Source organism: Gobio gobio (assembly GCF_949357685.1).
Source record: "Gobio gobio genome assembly, chromosome: 8".
Lineage (NCBI taxonomy): Eukaryota > Metazoa > Chordata > Actinopteri > Cypriniformes > Gobionidae > Gobio > Gobio gobio.
Window position 1 is genome coordinate 23,851,361 of NC_137114.1, and position 17,885 is coordinate 23,869,245.

At 37.0% G+C, this 17,885-nt stretch overlaps 2 protein-coding genes across 2 annotated transcripts; both read left to right on the forward strand.

The window, feature by feature from the left end:
- The first annotated feature begins 216 nt into the window (after positions 1-216).
- Positions 217-6,459, forward strand: rnf183 (ring finger protein 183). Its single transcript, XM_079823740.1, has 2 exons — positions 217-371; positions 2,785-6,459. Exon 2 carries the CDS (start codon positions 2,847-2,849, stop codon positions 3,750-3,752), a length of 906 nt encoding a protein of 301 aa, XP_079679866.1. The 5' UTR covers positions 217-371; positions 2,785-2,846; the 3' UTR covers positions 3,753-6,459.
- A 6,697-nt stretch (positions 6,460-13,156) lies between these two features.
- mgat1a (alpha-1,3-mannosyl-glycoprotein 2-beta-N-acetylglucosaminyltransferase a) lies at positions 13,157-17,400 on the forward strand. Its single transcript, XM_079823739.1, is given in 3 exon segments — positions 13,157-13,326; positions 13,329-13,997; positions 16,072-17,400. Coding segments are annotated over 3 exon segments (1,416 nt in total). The 5' UTR covers positions 13,157-13,278; the 3' UTR covers positions 16,771-17,400.
- Positions 17,401-17,885: the final 485 nt, after the last annotated feature.

Here is a 17,885-nt window from a genome sequence, read left to right on the forward strand (position 1 = left end):
TGGTGGATTCGGTTTCATTCAAGGTTAGAAAAATAAAGCACAAGTATATTAGTCCGCGGATTCCTCGCATTCAAACTGGAGTAAATGGCAACTGGACAAGTTTAACAGGTATGACGGTAAAAAGAAGGAGGGAGGGAGGGAGGGAGGGAGAGAGATAAACATGCAGAAGAGGTGGAGATACTTTGCTTGCGTTGACTAACAGATGATGAAAACTGTAGTGATAGGTTTTGAGGAAGACAGAAAGAACTGGATTTCACACCTCTCACATTGTATTGTTGAATGCGCACCTAGACTGGAATATGTGCTTCTGGAGCCAGGAAAACTTCAGAGTCACCTAAACATCTGGGTTCGACCGCTCTTCAGCTCCATAGGTACTTTGCATTTTTTTTTTAGAAACTCTTTTTGTGATTTTAACTTATAAATGCAGGTACAGAGACCAGGGCTAGTTGTTACATGGTTATTACAACTATAAGGTTTTGAGTCAACAATCCAATAACACAAATATATTTTCTCTCTGATAGTGGTTTTGTATATTGTCCAAGGGTCATTCTTAATCCCATAAAGCCCACTGTAACATTTTTGATACTCAAATTTCTAAGGCCTATTAATTATCAACACAATCAAAACTTTGCTGAAAAACATGTTGTACACAATCTATTGCATGCCTTCTGTCATCTGAAGGATATTCTTTAGCAAGTAAAAGTAACAATAAATACAACTAGCTTTTTTGTTTTGTGAATTCTGTCCTCTAAATATCATATAATAAATATAACATATATATAATAATATCATATAAATAACATCTAATAAATTTCACATTTTTCTTTCACGTCTTTTTCACACATTGTATGTTTTCTTTAGAATTTGTTGTAAAAAGGAAATTTAGGGTGTGTTATTGTCATAGTTAGTGACACAGGTCTCAACTGACTAGATCTGGTTTGTGCTAAACATGTGGGTGTGTGCCTTCAGTTTGGGAAGTCATTTAGTCCAAATATGTTAATTATAGAAACATAAACATGAAAAAGAACTAGTTCTGCTTTAGGCTCAAAGTAGTGTTAATACACCTAAAAAATAATGTGTTTTATGGCACCAACCTTTATAGCACCGAGTATGCAAAAACATGGGCTATTTTGATTAAAGAACAAATATTCCACCTGGATTTGACATGTTCATATTCTCACATTCAACAGTCTCTTTCACAGCATGAAAGTGTTTGTTTGCTATAAGACATTCCTGATTTTTTTCATGGGTTTCTGACCTGAGTCATACAGTTAAAGCTTAACTAAGCATACAGAATGAAACTGGGATCTGCACACTGTTGTAAAAACTTGATAATCTGGTTGGCATTCCTGTATAGACAGACTTTTGAGTTAAGGTCAAACACTCTTATGGGATTTTCATATTAATTGTTGGTTAATTTGAAAACCCTTGCCAATCTGAGAGGTGGTTATTATTTCCCTTGGTTATGCATCACAATAGTAACAATATGGTGCTACAATACAACAGCATGTTGTTTAGCAACAGGCGCTCATAAAATACCTCAGTACATAACTTTCTGCGCTGGTTTTGTTTCACAAACCAGGCATCCCTGTGCTGCATGCAGTTTCAGCATCTGAGCAGTTTAAATGTTGCTATCAGTCACATTTTTGGGGGTGATGAGTATTATTTTAGTAGCCTAATTTATGAACAGACTGACCAGGCCATATACGCAGAGATGTTATCAACCTCATAAATATGCAAATAAGAATGGTAGCCTGAGGTTTACAAACACGTTGTGTTAATTACTAACCAATGGTCACATTAACATTGTAAAACATGGAACAAGGTAACCCAGAATTATGTTAAACCTGTAAAACCTGACAAATAAAATAATTGTCAGAAATATATAAAAAAAATGTAATGGAACAGTTTATAGAACCTTTAGACGGTGTGTATATATATATATATTATATATATATATAATATTTAAACTACTGTACATGTGTTTTTTGCTGAGTATCATATTTGAGACATCATGCTTTATGGCACATATAGTGAGAATATGGAGCTCACGCTTGAGGGGAAAAAAATGCCACAATTTTTATGGCATTAATGTCAATTTGACATTTGGTGTAGTTTCTGATATGTATATGGCTAGAGAGACATTTCTCAAAAGCCTGATGTATATCATATTTGACACTCGCATTTTAACATGATTTTTCTAATTAAAAAAATGGATATGGATATGGATAATCCAGTAAACCAAGTTGCTTCAGTCCAGTAAATGTTCATTTTTAAATATATCTAACGATATAAAAGTTATTCTTATGCTTACTTTAGAATGAAGATAAACTATCAATGAGATGTCATTGAGGCGTGTAGAAGATTGTGTACGACTGGTATTTCAGCAAAGGTTTGATCATTCCGATCATTTAGAGGCCTTAGAAATTGGCATATCAACTATGAAAAAGTAAGCCTTATAATGACCCCTGGTTATCGATTTCAAATATGAAAGATGGTGGAAACTCAAGGCCTATAATGGAATACAAAGAAAAGCAACCAATAACCACTGTAGCAAGCAATGTTCTCATCACACTTGACTGCTACTGGTACACTTTTACGATCTCCACCTTTGACTTGCATAACTGTACACTTTGGTGACCTGAGTTTGTTCTTGTGCAACCTCCTTGTACAAGGTCATGCAGCACTTTTAAACCTCTGAATTTCCAGATCCCGAATGAAATCATGTGCCTGTTGAATGTGAATGTGAAGACTGATAGTGTATTGCCTTATGTCCCCTTGCAGGCTTTTCTGGACGACACTTCCATTTCCCTTAATCTACTCCTGTGGATCTAAGGCTCTACACGATGAGTGACAGCAAAGAGAAACCCCAGGGCAGCAAAAAAGGGCCCAATGACAAGTCAAAAAGCAAGGGCAGCTTCAACCTGGGATCTACAGAGCGAAGACACAAGGCCAACAAGTCTCTTAGGAGAAGCCGCAGCAATGAGGCGGAAAACCGCCGTCGTGAAGTTAGCCGAGGTAGAGAACAGGACCAGAAGGAAAGCGTAAAGCAACAACGGGGTCGCAGCGAGGAGGGAAGGAGGCGAGACCACGAGCCAGGACCCCACCAGACGGAGCCACCCAGAGACGAACTGCAAGACACCGAGTGCATTGTGTGCTTCTGCAGCTTCGACAACGTCTTCAAGGCTCCCAAGTTGCTTTCCTGCGGACACACGTTCTGCCTGGAATGCCTGGCACGCATCAACGTCAGTTCTCCAGAGCTCAAGACGCTGTGTTGCCCCATCTGTCGGGAGATGACGGAAATCCGACACGGCCGAGACCTGCCTCAGCTGGGAAATAATGAAGACATCTTCCGGAAACTTCCGGCCGAGATGCAACGGGCGCTTTCCGTGCGCTTTAAACGCAGCAAGGGCAAACTCGTCCTCAAGAATCCTCCACCAAACAGCTCTGTTAAGACCAGCTTGAACCTGCCGGTGTTAAAGAAGAAAGAGGAGCAGGCCGGTAATAACACACTTGGGGTCCTGGAGGAAGGTCTTGGCCAGGCGACTATGATCGACGTGGGAAGACCACCCAGCAGGATGAGGGGTCGCATTAGAAGGATAATGTATTCCAATCAGTGCTATTATGCCGTACTTGCGGCCATTATCGTAATCACTGTGGCTCTGATGCTGGTAGGCGTCTTCACGTTTGTGGTGATGCCCTTTATTCATAAACCAGGACCATTGCGGAACCAAACTTCTCAATACCCATAGCCTTAAGGGATGAGCACAGCGTTCAAGAAGGATGACGGGCAAAGCAAAACAAGCTATTCTTAGTGGAACCTGTTGCATTGTACACTACACAGCACATTTTGTTTGTTTTTGTCTAAGAAGCTTCAGGCAGGCTCGATAGGAATGAACTGGAAAAACTTGAACATATGATACACTGGAGGCCGTCGGACATGGACATATTTTACACAGACTGAGACATTAATATGCAAAGGTCTGTAAGAACAAGAGGCGATGATGACGTCTATCTGACTAGTGAACAATGTATTTTTTCAAACTATGAATCAATTTAGTTTTTTTTTTTCTAAAAGGGCTGGATAATATTAAATAATAATATCACTGTGCAATATGCCATTTGATTTCATGAAGAATTTGTTTTTTTCATGTACTGTTATGTATTTCGTATCTTTATTATGGTTTGTGGTATTGACACAGAAAGACAAAAATGTGACAACTCACCAATGCAAATAATCTCAGTCTATAAATGTACATGACAACACAAATGTAAGCTCATAAATGTACTTTATCAGGTTGGGAAGACATTCATTAGAAATAGATAAGAAGTATAATTCTGACGTATGCTGCACACAATGTAAATAATATACTGTATAATAATGTATGTTCATAGTTTTATTTTTTGCACAAATGGGGAGAGGCAAAAAAAGTGGAAAATAATAAACATTTAACATTTTCTGGTTGTGACAAACAAATGTTTTACTCAAAAATTACGACTCAACCAACAAACTACACTGAGTATTAGTTTTTATAATAAGTAGTATACATAGTATAGTATATGGTCATTTGTAGCATAAACATTTTTAAAGTTGATTACTCATGAAAATGTCAAATATGATTAATCTTCTAAAGAGTTTTTCCAACATAATACAGTCACTGCCCTGGAACCAAACATGTCAGTTTAAATGTCATACAATATTAAGTTGATGTAATAGAACTCATCAAAACAATAATTTCAACTTAAAATGTTTAAATAAGTCAATAAATTTGAATTTTTATCGTCAAAAACATGCATTTAATTAGGTTGTGGTACCCTGAATTTATTTTTTAGATACCTACAATTACTAATAAGTTTACCAATTTAAAAAAAAGACCGGAAGTAAGCAGCACAGCAATCAGAAAACATCTGCTTTAGAATAAAATTAAACTTGATATTAATTGGCTTTACAATGTGGCTTTTACCATGTCACCAAATTCTAATTCTAATCCCTTAAATGAAGCATAAACATACTAAATATTTCACAAGCGCATGGGAACGGATGTGTCAGCAGGACTTTAGTTTCATAAATAAGGGTTAAAACTAATGAAGGATATAATTCCATATACAAAAAAAGGACAATAAAAGTGGTTCTTGTGACCTCCAAAAATGCATTACAGGTCTGTTCTGATAGTAGGGTAAAAACATTGCTTAAATGCAAATAATACAATACAAGTAACCTATGAAAACTTGCATAGTTAAAATAACAACAACAAAAAAAGAGGACAAAACATTCCCGATATATTTTGTTGATGCCAATGCCATTCATTCAGTCAAACTCACAAATGATCTCTATCACTGTTGGACAATATGGATACATGTGTTGTTATACGTGCCGCAAAATTGTCTGTTTGTCTAGCAGTTCTGTATCACATTACAGAGTAAATCTCTATTTCCTACATACTAGGTAACCATCAAAAAATGAGCTAAGATGCCCTCCAGTGTATGTTCTGTACAGTGCATTCACAAGTTAGTTTTAGACTTCTAATAAGAAGTCTTTTTAAATATTCTTGTAAAATGCAGGCCTGTCCAATTGTCCTCCTGACACTTAAAATATTGAATATTTGGGCCATTATGTTCTTATAAATGTGCCAAAGCACAAATGTTTATTTATACAACATTGCCAGTATCTGTCAGTCTGTTACGTTCATATGAGTATGTTTTTAATATAGGTCCAAGAGGCCCAGTCATATTTTTGCTCTATAATGGTCGAAGCAGGGTGGGGGGTGTGGTGGGTTCTGCCCTTCCTAATCTATTAAAACGTACACATGTCTTTTTTTGAGTGACTCTATAATTGGAGATACATTTTGACTAACATTTTCACTAACAGAAATTCTTTCCAGTACCTTATTGAAAACATATTAAATCTAAATAATTTAGTGCTTGCAAAACAAGTTACTTCCTAGTTTGTTTGTTTTTTTACTTTTAACGAAAAGGTTATTTCTTTATATTGTTTGTCCACTCTGTTACAGACAAATTAGGCAATGTGTAGAAATAACATTGGTAACAGGATTGACAATTTTACACTTTTTAGCCAAAAACTCCACTTGCTAGCACAAATGCTATCATGATTAAAAGACTTTCAAACATCCCACTGTATGATCAGTGATAATTTCTGTTTTCCTTTTGATATTGTGGTAACAATTTTGATGTTCTGCAAAATAACCCTTGTGTAAGAACGTTTTAGATTCAAATATTTTCTTGCCTACCTTTCAGTAGCCTACTTCAGATCTTATCAGTGAGGGAGTGACATCATTTCCTGAACATAATTGTGGGAGATAATTCCACTCATTTAAAGGCAAAGTAGCTATGGTAAGGTGACAGAATTGACGAAATGTATGGACACTTATAAGATTAAACTTATTTTTAAACAATGTAATGTTATAGAATTAGGAAAATTACTATTTAGGGCTTTTATTTAAAAAAAAATGAAATAAAATGTTTTGATTACACAATGATGATGGAAAAATTACACTGACTATTTGGACAAAGAAATCGTGATCGTTTCAGATATAAGACACAGAAAATATTATATTGTTATGGCCTGTGAAATCTTGTGATCCATGACAATGAGTAATCAAAATAATTAAGAAATATATTTGAAAAAAGCAGTAAAAAAAAAAAAAAAACTGGATACCAATGTATAGAATCACCAAGGCTTTTCATGCTATACATGGGGAATTTTGTCCTAAATTGTCCTAAAGAGTTTGGCCAAAAATGAACCTTTACACAGATTGACTTCTTATAAGTGCCTTAAATTAAAGTTAGTATTCTCCTCTTAAAACAAATGTATAATTAGCACACTGTGTGCACGAGGGGGGCATGTGAGGTACACGATATTGCCCACAGCCAACACCCCTCGATCTGACGCAAGCCCTGCAGGGAGACTACACATAATAACGGTGCTTAAATTGAGCCATTCAGCGTCAAATTCGGGCAGGTCGCTTAACCCTTCTATCAGCACCAAAACTTTTACTTGGAAATATTGATAAGGACTGCGTTTAAAAGGACCACGATGGCTTCGACACCCTCTGCTTCAGCCCTGTCGGCTGTTCTCCGGTGTCAGGGGAATATCCTCGCCCGAAAACAGGCGAACAAAAAGCGGCCTCCAGCCTCAGTTTACGGGCTCGGGATGACACATGGAGAATCGGTCAAATCTTCTTTTCGCTCTCTATGGGGATTTTTATTCCACAGGGAGCGAGTGGATATTCCCGGAGTTATGTCCGTAAACGCTCGGTTTGAAACGTCCTGTTCGGGGAAATCTTCGATGAGAAATTGTGAATCCAAAAATCGTCTGGTCAAAAACTCTCCAAAGTTTGACAACAAAATGTTAGCTATGAAAGCATCCAGTGCAACCCAATGGCCAAAGCCGAGAAGGCTGTCGGACTATGGGTTTGCTGTTAAATCTCAACGCGACCTGGTTCTTCGACTGGATGGCAGGCGTTTACGAAAACTAAACTCGGATAATCCATGGACTTTGTGTATTTGTGTAGTTTGCGCTCAGAGTATAAACCCCCTGTCCCACAGTAGTGTGAATGCGTTGTTTTCTCTTGGCGTATGGTCTTTAAAGGACAAACTAATATATTTTACAACTGCAATGTCAGACAGTTTGAGGACGCAAGTTGGAATAGACAGGGTGAACCAGCTTCATCCGGATGTAAGTCGCCTCTAGTGACCTTCTCAAACCACATTAGCAACAAGTCATACCTTTTTACTTATAATTCTATACAGAATAGATGATTATTATATTAGGCTATACTTTCTATATCATACTATTATATACACCTATATAGGTACTTTTACAGCATCACTAACACACAAATACTTGCAGGAAAGAACTATAGTGACAGGCCAACGTATTACATAACTGACCTGACCTCAAAAAGTATATTTAATTAATTTATAACTTTTAAATAACTCGATCTCCAGATAATACACGAGGACATGCAATTCATAATTTAAAATAAAGGATTTTCTTCTACATAAAATTACAGAGAATTAATTATAGTACAGAAATGACTGCTATTAGCATGATTTATGTAGGCTAATGATGATAGCTATAATATTATAACAATACTATCTTCTTCTTTTGTAGTGTGATAAATTAAGTGGGTGTGTCAAACATACCTCTGAACATCATGAAGATGAAGATCAACCTAAGACACAGCAAGGAGATAAACCTGGGGAATGAGTCTTCTAGACCATATGGAGGACACGGACTTCACACAAATGCACTTTCATGATAGATAGATAGATAGATAGATAGATAGATAGATAGATAGATAGATAGATAGATAGATAGATAGATAGATAGATAGATAGATAATGTTCTTTCATGCGCTTCATCTTTGTGTCTTGTATACTGCAGTGTTTTATATAATTTATACTTTTGCCACTGTTTTTGCACCAGCATTTCCCCTTAAAGATAAAGCAGCTATATAAATATTACCACACTGATGATCATGAGAAGCCTTTATGATCAGGTAACTGATGCTGCAATGCATGTTTGAATTTGTGTTTATTAACAGTGTTGGGGGTAACGCATTACAAGTAACTTGATTTACGTAATAATATTACTTTTTCCAAGTAACTAGTAAAGTAACGCATTACTTTTCAAATTTACAACAAAATATCTGAGAATAAACTATCTAACTAAAATATCTACGCAATTTACTTTTTCACATTAATTTGACTGACAGCTCTCCTGCCCACCATGTTGAGAAAAATAAGTGCAGAGGCGTTGTGTGTAAACATGATGGTTATTGTTGTATTTGGTTCTTGACTAAATGTGAGCATTTATTTATCTCACTTGCACAATAAAGATTCAGTATTCCTCAAAATTAATAAAATCAGTCAAATGCAAAATCAGAATACTATGCAAACCTCCAATAATTAAATGTTAAATAAAATAACCTATTTTGTGCATTTAATCTACCTTTATATTTAATTTACCAATGTCTTGCTGCTGACCTTGGTTGACCATTTTTTGTTTTTTATTGGTAAAACTTTTTTTCTCCTGCATCCTATTCTACCATTATCCAGAATGGCAGCACAGCAGAGCTGCGCCCTCTACTGTTCATGCGTCAATTTGCATTTTTACCTCAGCCGATTATTTAAATTTAGGTATGAAGAGGTCTTTACCGTTGCACAAAAATATAATTTTTTTTACAAAAACAAGCCCAGCCCAGGGGAGAAAAAGTAATGCAAAGTAACGTAACGCATTACTTTTCTTTAAAAAAATAACTAAGTAACTATTATTAGTTACTTTTTAAGGGAGTAACGCAGTATTGCAATGCATTACTTTTCAAAGTAACTTTCCCCAACACTGTTTATTAATAATAAAAAAATAATAATAAAAGGATGATTTTGAGGGTGTTCTGACATCATTGTAGCAGTCTTTAATTATAAGAATCACAGCATGCATGCTTTTAAAATATGTGTATTATTAGGCAAAATTTAAGTTATTAAGTAACAAAAGATTAAATGATCAGTCTAAGACTCCATTCTCTCTTGAAACAAGATGGCATTCCAATTATATAGGCCTACACTTCCAAATTATACATACATTTACACTCTCTCTATATGTGTGTGTGTGTGTGTGTGTGTGTGTGTGTGTGTGTGTGTGTGTGTGTGTGTGTGTAATATATACATGTGGAATTGCTTGGAGTTCCATTTGTATGTCAGGAATCCTTCAACATCACCATTTTGAAATGGCATTGCCACTTTTTTATTCATATTGTTGAACATTAACAGAAAGGCAATCATGTTCTGAAAGATCTACATGGACTGAGATTACATTCAATTGTCACATCACAATACCCAACAATAAGTTAAAAGTTAAAGACAAGGGAAAGAATGGTTTTATATATTATATAATCCAGGAAAAATAATACAAATATAATGCGTTGGGACTTTTCATCCCTCTTTTCAGTGTTTCCAAATATAGCCTACTAGAAATTCCTCATTAAAAACCAATAATCGTGGAGGAATTTTGAAAAATGTACATGTGTGTGTGTGTGTGTGTGTGTGTAAAATTTAAACAAATTATTTATTACATAAGAGATACCGTTTTATCCATAATTATTACACCACATGTAACAGTTTCCCATGACATTATCAGTTTTGCATGTAGGCCTATTCTTTGCTGCATCCGTTTCCACAAACACTACACTAGACAAAATGTCTTGAGGGGGAGTTGCTTCTATTATCTTGACTTTACAGGTCAACTCCAAATCATATCATATCCAGGTTTCCTGTGACTGTGGGACGATTCCATGATTTGCAGAAGTTCGTATCGATTTGTTCCTAGCACACATGCTTTTCTAATTGAGGAGGACACCTGTTTTGCACCTCTCGTTGCTCTTGTAATAAGATCCTCGCCAGAGACACTGCTAATAAATGTCGCGGGATCAGCATTAACACCATGAGGCATTACAGCCATATCCAGAGGTCGAAACCTTACCTCCAACCTTTCAACGTCCCCCATGAACACAAAGGAAATGCGTTTTATGTACACGTATCTCTTCATTAAGGTAAACACAGTAGGAGGAGGGACTTCCTAAAAATGACGCCACCCGGAAGTCAAGTACTCTTACATTCTTGAGCGAAGCTTGAAGGGTGAACGCGAAGGAAGTTTACTGCGCTTCAAATTAAGCATTATAACGTCTAATCCACATCAGATTCAAATAAATGACTTGGATTAGTTGAAATGGGACATAATCTTTAAAGCGACGGAAATATGAATGCACTGGCAGACTAAGGAAGACGGGAAACATGACAGAGTTTGAGTGCGCGTTGGCTCATGTAAGTCAGATATGTTGTCATTTTTACGCATCGTGGTGTTGCTTAAACTCGACTCTCATGGCTGATAAACAGGTCGGTCTAGTCTCTTACTGTTAGGCAGTTGTGCTTGAGGGACTTCTAGGTGAGCTACAGGTGAGATTATCGATCGACGGACGAACCTGCTTGATAATGTTGCGTTATCATATTTGCTCATACAATACAGTCTTCCCATTGCATTGTATGCGCAAATATGATAACGCAACTGTCCAGGAAGGATACATTTCGAAATACATATGGTCTACCACTAACCGTGACTAACTAAACAATAATTTTATTGCGTTTTGAAACTGAGCTAATTTCATATCATTATCAACTTTTATAATCACCATACATTCTCATCATGTAGTTGACAAATGCATGAGCTTTTTCAATTTACGTATTTTACGCTTTAGTAAGTCACAATTTCTCTTCCACCATTTTAAATGACACCTTAGCTGTATTTATTTTAAATTAAGTAGCAGTCAAATTAATTGCAGTTAAATGAAGTACATTTATATTTGTGCGCATGTAGTCTCTCAATTTATAGATCATAAAACATAGGGTAACACTTTATTTTATAGTGTCTTTGTTACATGTATTAATAACAGTAAATTATGCATAATTACATGCAACTAACCCTAAACTAAACATGTAGTTAATTAATATTACTCAGTACTTAAATATATAGTTACACTGTAACAATGACACCTTCAAATAAAGTGTAACCAAACATAGTGTATTATGCAAAATGTTTACAATAGGATTACACTGCAGGACGCCGCTGTCCCAGCTTCATATATAATACCCTACTGGATTATCAGACCAACACTGACATTAGTTTTTCTTGAAAAACGGACATTAAAGGATTAGTTCACTTTAAAATGAAAATCACCCCATGATTTACTCACTCTCAAGCCGGTGTATATGACTTTATTCTTTCTGATGAACACAATCAGAGAATATTAATAAACATCCTGATGTTTCCAAGCTTTATAATGGCAGTGAACGGGGCTCACGAGTTTGAAGCTCCAAAAAGTGCATCACCTTTATTTATTTAATCATATGAGTATCCATCATATAAGTAAAATATCTAGCTTCCGCCAGACCACCTTCCGTATTCAACTTATGCAGAAAGTGTAACGCCTCTCGCAGTTCAAAATGCTTCTGCTACATCCGACGTCATATGTCACGTCAGTTACGCTTTTTTTGTGAGTTGAATATGGAAGGCGATCTGTCGGAAGCCTCATATTTTACTTAATAACATGTTAAATATGGATATTTTTCTTACAAAAACGTATCACTTCGCTTCAGAAGAAGCCTTTATTATCCCCCCGGAGCCGTGTGGAGAACGTTTATGATGGATGGATGCACTTTTTTTGAGCTTCAAACTCAATGGACCCCGTCACTGCCATTATAAAAGTCTGGAAGCGTCAGGATATTTAATATAACCCCGATTGTGATCATCAGAAAGAAGAAAGTCAAATACACCTAGGATGGCTTGAGGGTGAGTAAATGATGGGATGATTGTCATTTTAAAGTGAACTAATCCTTTAATCTGTTTAAACAGCGAGATCTTGTTTGCTTGGCTGCCATCATCATAGGTAAATAAGGGGAACTTTTCTGTTTTTGTTTTTTTTGTTTAGGGAAATAAGGGGCACTTTTCTATGTAAGTGTACCAGTGTTATTTTGTTACTTCAAATAAATGTTAACTGAAGAAAAACAAATTGAAAACTGTATGAATATGAAAATAATACAAATTCAACATATTATTTAAAACTACTATATCATAGTGATACTAAATTAACGCGTACCACATGTCATTTGAGATTTCAGTGAATAATTTGTGGAACGTACTACATTGTAAACAAAACTATGCCACACAGTAACAGTGTATACAAAAGATAGACTTGCGTGACTAAATTAAGTGTTTTGCATTTAGACATTTCTATGTACACCGAACAAATCCACTCAAATTGTGCGCCATTGAAATGCAAAAGAAGTGGACTTTTTTCCATTCGAATCTGTAATATTCAAACTAATATTCATTTTGTATGTAGAAGTGATTCAAATGAGAAAAATACAGAAACTTTCTCAGCTGTTTGGTTGTAAAACATGAATTTAATATTGTTTTAGAACAGTTGGCAAACATGTGACCTTTTTTCTTTGTTAATCTTGCTTGTTTTACAGACTCTGCTGGAAGTCACTGTGCCACTTTGGACTGTAACACCTATATCAGGATCCTGAAACCTGGAATATGTCTTATTTGTACCTTCTGTTGGTTTAATGTTTAATTTCTTTAACTTTTGTGACAACTTACCGAAAAATATCATGCAAAGCATGTGAAAAAATTCAAAGATCCACAAGACTCTTCTTGCCCATCCATCCATCAAACCTTCCTGTTCTAAATGCCCTCTTTATATGTCCATCCATTTCTTCCTTCCTGAATCCATCGTCCCATCAAGCATCAGGCCATGCTCCTCAAGAGAAGTTCCCTTATCGTTTGTGGGGCTTTCATATTTGTAGCTTGGAATGTCATTCTTATTTTTGTCTTCATGAGACGCCCTTCTAATAAAGGGTCTCTGGAGGGCCATGGTGAAGCTGGTAACACCGGGGATGGGGACGGAGCCAGAGGAAACGAGTTTGGAAATATAATGAATGAGGTGATGCGCGTGGCCGATTCATTTGAAGGTGAACTTGAATCGCAGAGGAAGATCCTATTGCAAATCCAGAACCAGTGGGCAGTTTGGGAGAACAAAAATGGTGTGACAGCTGCTAAGCCAAATTCAGAAGTAGAGCATTCAGCTCCGGTTGTCATCCCTATTTTAGTCATTGCCTGTAATCGTGTGACAGTGAAACGCTGTCTTGACAAACTCATTGAGCACCGACCGTCGGCCGAGCTCTACCCAATCATAGTGAGCCAGGACTGCGGACACGCAGAAACGTCGGACGTGATCGCCACGTATGGCAGTCAGCTGACCCATATCAAACAGCCTGATCTTTCAGATATCTCAGTACCTGCACAGCACAAGAAGTTCCAAGGTTACTACAAAATCTCGCGGCATTACCGTTGGGCACTCAACCAGGTTTTCAACACCTTTTCGTACTCATCGGTTGTCGTTGTGGAGGATGATTTGGAGGTAACGCACATTTAATGCATGTTGTTTGTATAAAGTTTGTCATTAAAGGAACAGTTCATCCACAATTCAAAGATAATACAAGGGGAATTTTTTAAAGCTACACTGTGTAACTTTTTTAGTTTATTCTTAGCTAAAAACACTTAGTTCTTTCAAAAATATATGTGCTCATTAATGTATATTTACTTCTTTCAAGTAATAAAGTATTCTCGTAAGTTTATAATATGCCATTGAAAATACATACGAGTGAGGGGTTCGAATGCAGGTCGCCATGTTGCCCCTCCATCTTTAAAGTACATTAGCCAAAGAGGGACATACCGGTAAATTCAAGCTTCGCCTTTCGCATTTTAACACTCGATGGCACCGTGTCGAATGTGGACGAGGTCGAACTGGAAGCCATGTTAATCTTGGACTAAATCGGCCACCGTAGGAGTTAAAACGAAATCGGAATTGAGAGGAACAGAAACTAATATGCACTGGATGGTTATATACCTTTTAACCGCTAGATGGGGGAAAATATCACACAGTGTAGCTTTAAAGGGTTAGTTCACCCAAAAATGAAATTTCTTCCATTAATGACTCACCCCAATGTTGTTCCACACCCGTAAGACCTCCGTTCATCCTCCGAACACAGTTTAAGATATTTTAGATTTAGTCCGAGGGCTTTCAGTCCTTTGAATGTAAGTGTATGCACACTTTGCTGTCCACGTCCAGAAAGGTAATGAAAACATCATCAAAGTAGTCCATATGTGACACCATTTGGTTATTTAGACTCTTTTGAAGCGTCGACAATACATTTTGGTCCAAAAATAACAAAAACTAAGATCCGCGTTCACGACGCCACAGTGACGCTGCTGACGTAAGACGCTGTGACGTGTTATCTGATATCTGCTATCGATAACACGTCACAACGTCTTACGTCAGCAGCGTCACTGTGGCGTCGTGAACGCGGATTCAAACCAAACCGGAAGAGAAGACAATGCTTAATAAAGTCTTAGTTTTTGTTATTTTTGGACCAAAATGTATTGTTGACGCTTCAAAAGAGTCTAACTAACCAAATTATGTCGCATATGGACTACTTTGATGATGTTTTCATTACCTTTCTGGACGTGGACAGCAAAGTGTGCATACACTTACATTCAAAGGACTGAAATATCTTAAACTGTGTTCCGAGGATGAACGGAGGTCTTACGGGTGTGGAACAACATTGGGGTGAGTCATTAATGGAAGAAATTTCATTTTTGGGTGAACTAACCCTTTCAGACTAAAGCGAAAGGGTACTGAAAACTAAAAGCACAAAAAAGTATCATGAAAATTATTGATATGACTCATGTGCTAAATTTAAACGCTTATGAATTCATAAAATAGCTTTATGTGTGTGTGTGTGTATACTACAGTGGGCACATGAGCATCAGAACTCTGAGAAATGGAAGAAGGTGGCCTGGTCTGATGAATCACATTTTCCCATAGTGCATCCTGGTGCCATGTGTTCCCCAGGTAAGCGAAGCACACGTGATGTAAAAGAAAACGTGATTCATCAGACCAGGCCACCTTCTTCCATTGCTCCGTGGTTCAGTTCTGATGTTCACGTGCCCACTGTTGGCGCTTTTGTTGGTGGACAGGGGTCAGCATGAGCACCCTGACTGGCCTGCGGCTATGCAGCCCCATACGCAACAACCTGTGATGCACTGTGTATTCTGAAACCTTTCTATCAGAACCAGCATTAACTTCTTGAGCAATTTGAGCTACAGTAGCTCGTCTGTTTGATCGGACCACACGGGCCAGCCTTTGCTCCTCACGTGCATCAATGAGCCTTGGCCGCCCATGACCCTGTCGCCGGTTCACCACTGTCCCTTGGAGCACTTATGATAGAGACTGACCCCTGTAGACCGGGAACACCCCACAAGAGCTGCAGTTTTGGAGATGCTCTGACCCTGTTGTCTAGCCATCACAATTTGGCTTTTTTTGAAGCTTCATAATTTCTCACAACTATCATTTTGGGGGTGAATTTATTCCTTTAAGAATGTCACTTACACATTTTATTTTGTTGATGGTATGTTTGATCTTTTTTCCCCAGGTGGCCCCTGATTTTTTTGAGTACTTCAGATCGCTTCATCCAATTTTAAAATCAGACCCAACTCTGTGGTGCGTGTCTGCCTGGAATGACAATGGCAGGGACGGATTTGTGGACCCTGGAAAAGCGAGCTTGTTGTACAGGACAGATTTTTTCCCAGGCTTGGGCTGGATGCTCACAAAGGACCTCTGGGCAGAGATTGAGCCAAAATGGCCAGCCTCGTTTTGGGATGACTGGATGCGGCACCCCGATCAGCGCAGAGACCGGTCCTGCATCAGGCCAGAAATCTCCAGAACTTTAACATTTGGCAGGAAGGGTGTGAGTTTGGGACAGTTTTACGACAAGTACCTCCGCTTTATTAAGCTCAATGCCGAATTTGTGCCTTTTACAAAAATGGACCTGTCTTATTTAGAAAAGAAGAAATATGATGAGAGCTTTGAGAAGGAGGTTTACGATGCTCCGGTTGTCACCGTGGAGGATTTGCAGGGTGGGAAACTGTCTGGGTCTGGCCCATTTCGGGTGCAGTATTCTAGTTCTGACCGTTTTAAAATAATGGCTCGCAATCTTGGTGTAATGGACGACCTGAAGTCAGGAGTCCCACGAGCTGGGTATAGAGGTGTAGTTAGTTTCCTTTTTCGTGGAAAGAGGGTCTATTTAGCCCCACCTGCTGGTTGGAGTCAGTATGATCCTAGTTGGAGTTGAGGTGGGCTGCGCCAGTGTGCCTATACCGCACAAGATTTATTTTTTTTAAGGTGCAAAGCACCTGGAAATAATATTGCATGTCATCTGTTACCACCATTCCCTTCACAGCATTCATGAGAGTAATTGTCTTAAAATTCCATTGTGCTGCTTTATGATGGACAAACTTCCAGAAGGGGTTTCAGGATGAAGATGATATGATACCAAAGACAATAACAGATGAATTGATCACTCAAGACTTTTTCCTCAGGTTTCATTATTTGTATATACAATGTCAACTAGTATTTACGTAAGAACTTTGATTAGTCACTTCATTAAACTGACATCTTATACTGACCAGTTATATTTGTTACAAAGTATATTTGTTCAGGAACTGAAAATGAGGTTAAAATATGATTACAAAAATAATACTTAATGTAAAAAAAGAGAAATAAACTGTGAACACTGCTCTAAGTGCCTTTAAATGTAGGATGTTTTGATTCACATCTGTGTTCTGTCTTTATTAAATCATGTGTATGGTTCATCACAGCATTGTGATTGGAATATGTTGAGAAAAACAATGAAACATGTTTTGTGTTTTACTTATATGCTGGGATTTTTTTAAAGGAAAATAAATGTTTTGTTACATATCATTTAATGCATCATTATTTCTCACTATTAATAATAATTAGTAAAATTAGTAACGACTGATTTTTTTTCAGATAAATTCCTTTACCAATTTTAGATGAGGACAACATGCAATACATTTTTTACTTGCATTTAGCAGGCTTACAAATTATTTACAAAACAATTATTTGTAATTGTTTATTTATTTATAAACACGACAAAGAATGATTAATGATTCAAGTAATTAACATGCTAATACAGACGGTTTACATAAAATAAAATTATACATTAAAATTATATTTAACTCTTTAGCAAAAGAGTATATCTAGATGTTTTGTTGTCTATACATTTAAAAGAGAGTCAATCAAAATAAACAAAAGCAGCCATAAATACCTTAAAACAATTATTAATTTTACTTGTGAAGTTTACCAAATACAAATGAGTATTATATATTTTTTTTTAATTCAATGCCATGAGAACAAGAGGCATTACATACTCACATTATCACATTA

What these genes read in the sequence shown, in the direction of transcription:
- rnf183 (XM_079823740.1), top strand. Translation starts at nt 2,847, where the DNA reads ATGAGTGACAGCAAAGAGAAACCCCAGGGCAGCAAAAAAGGGCCCAAT.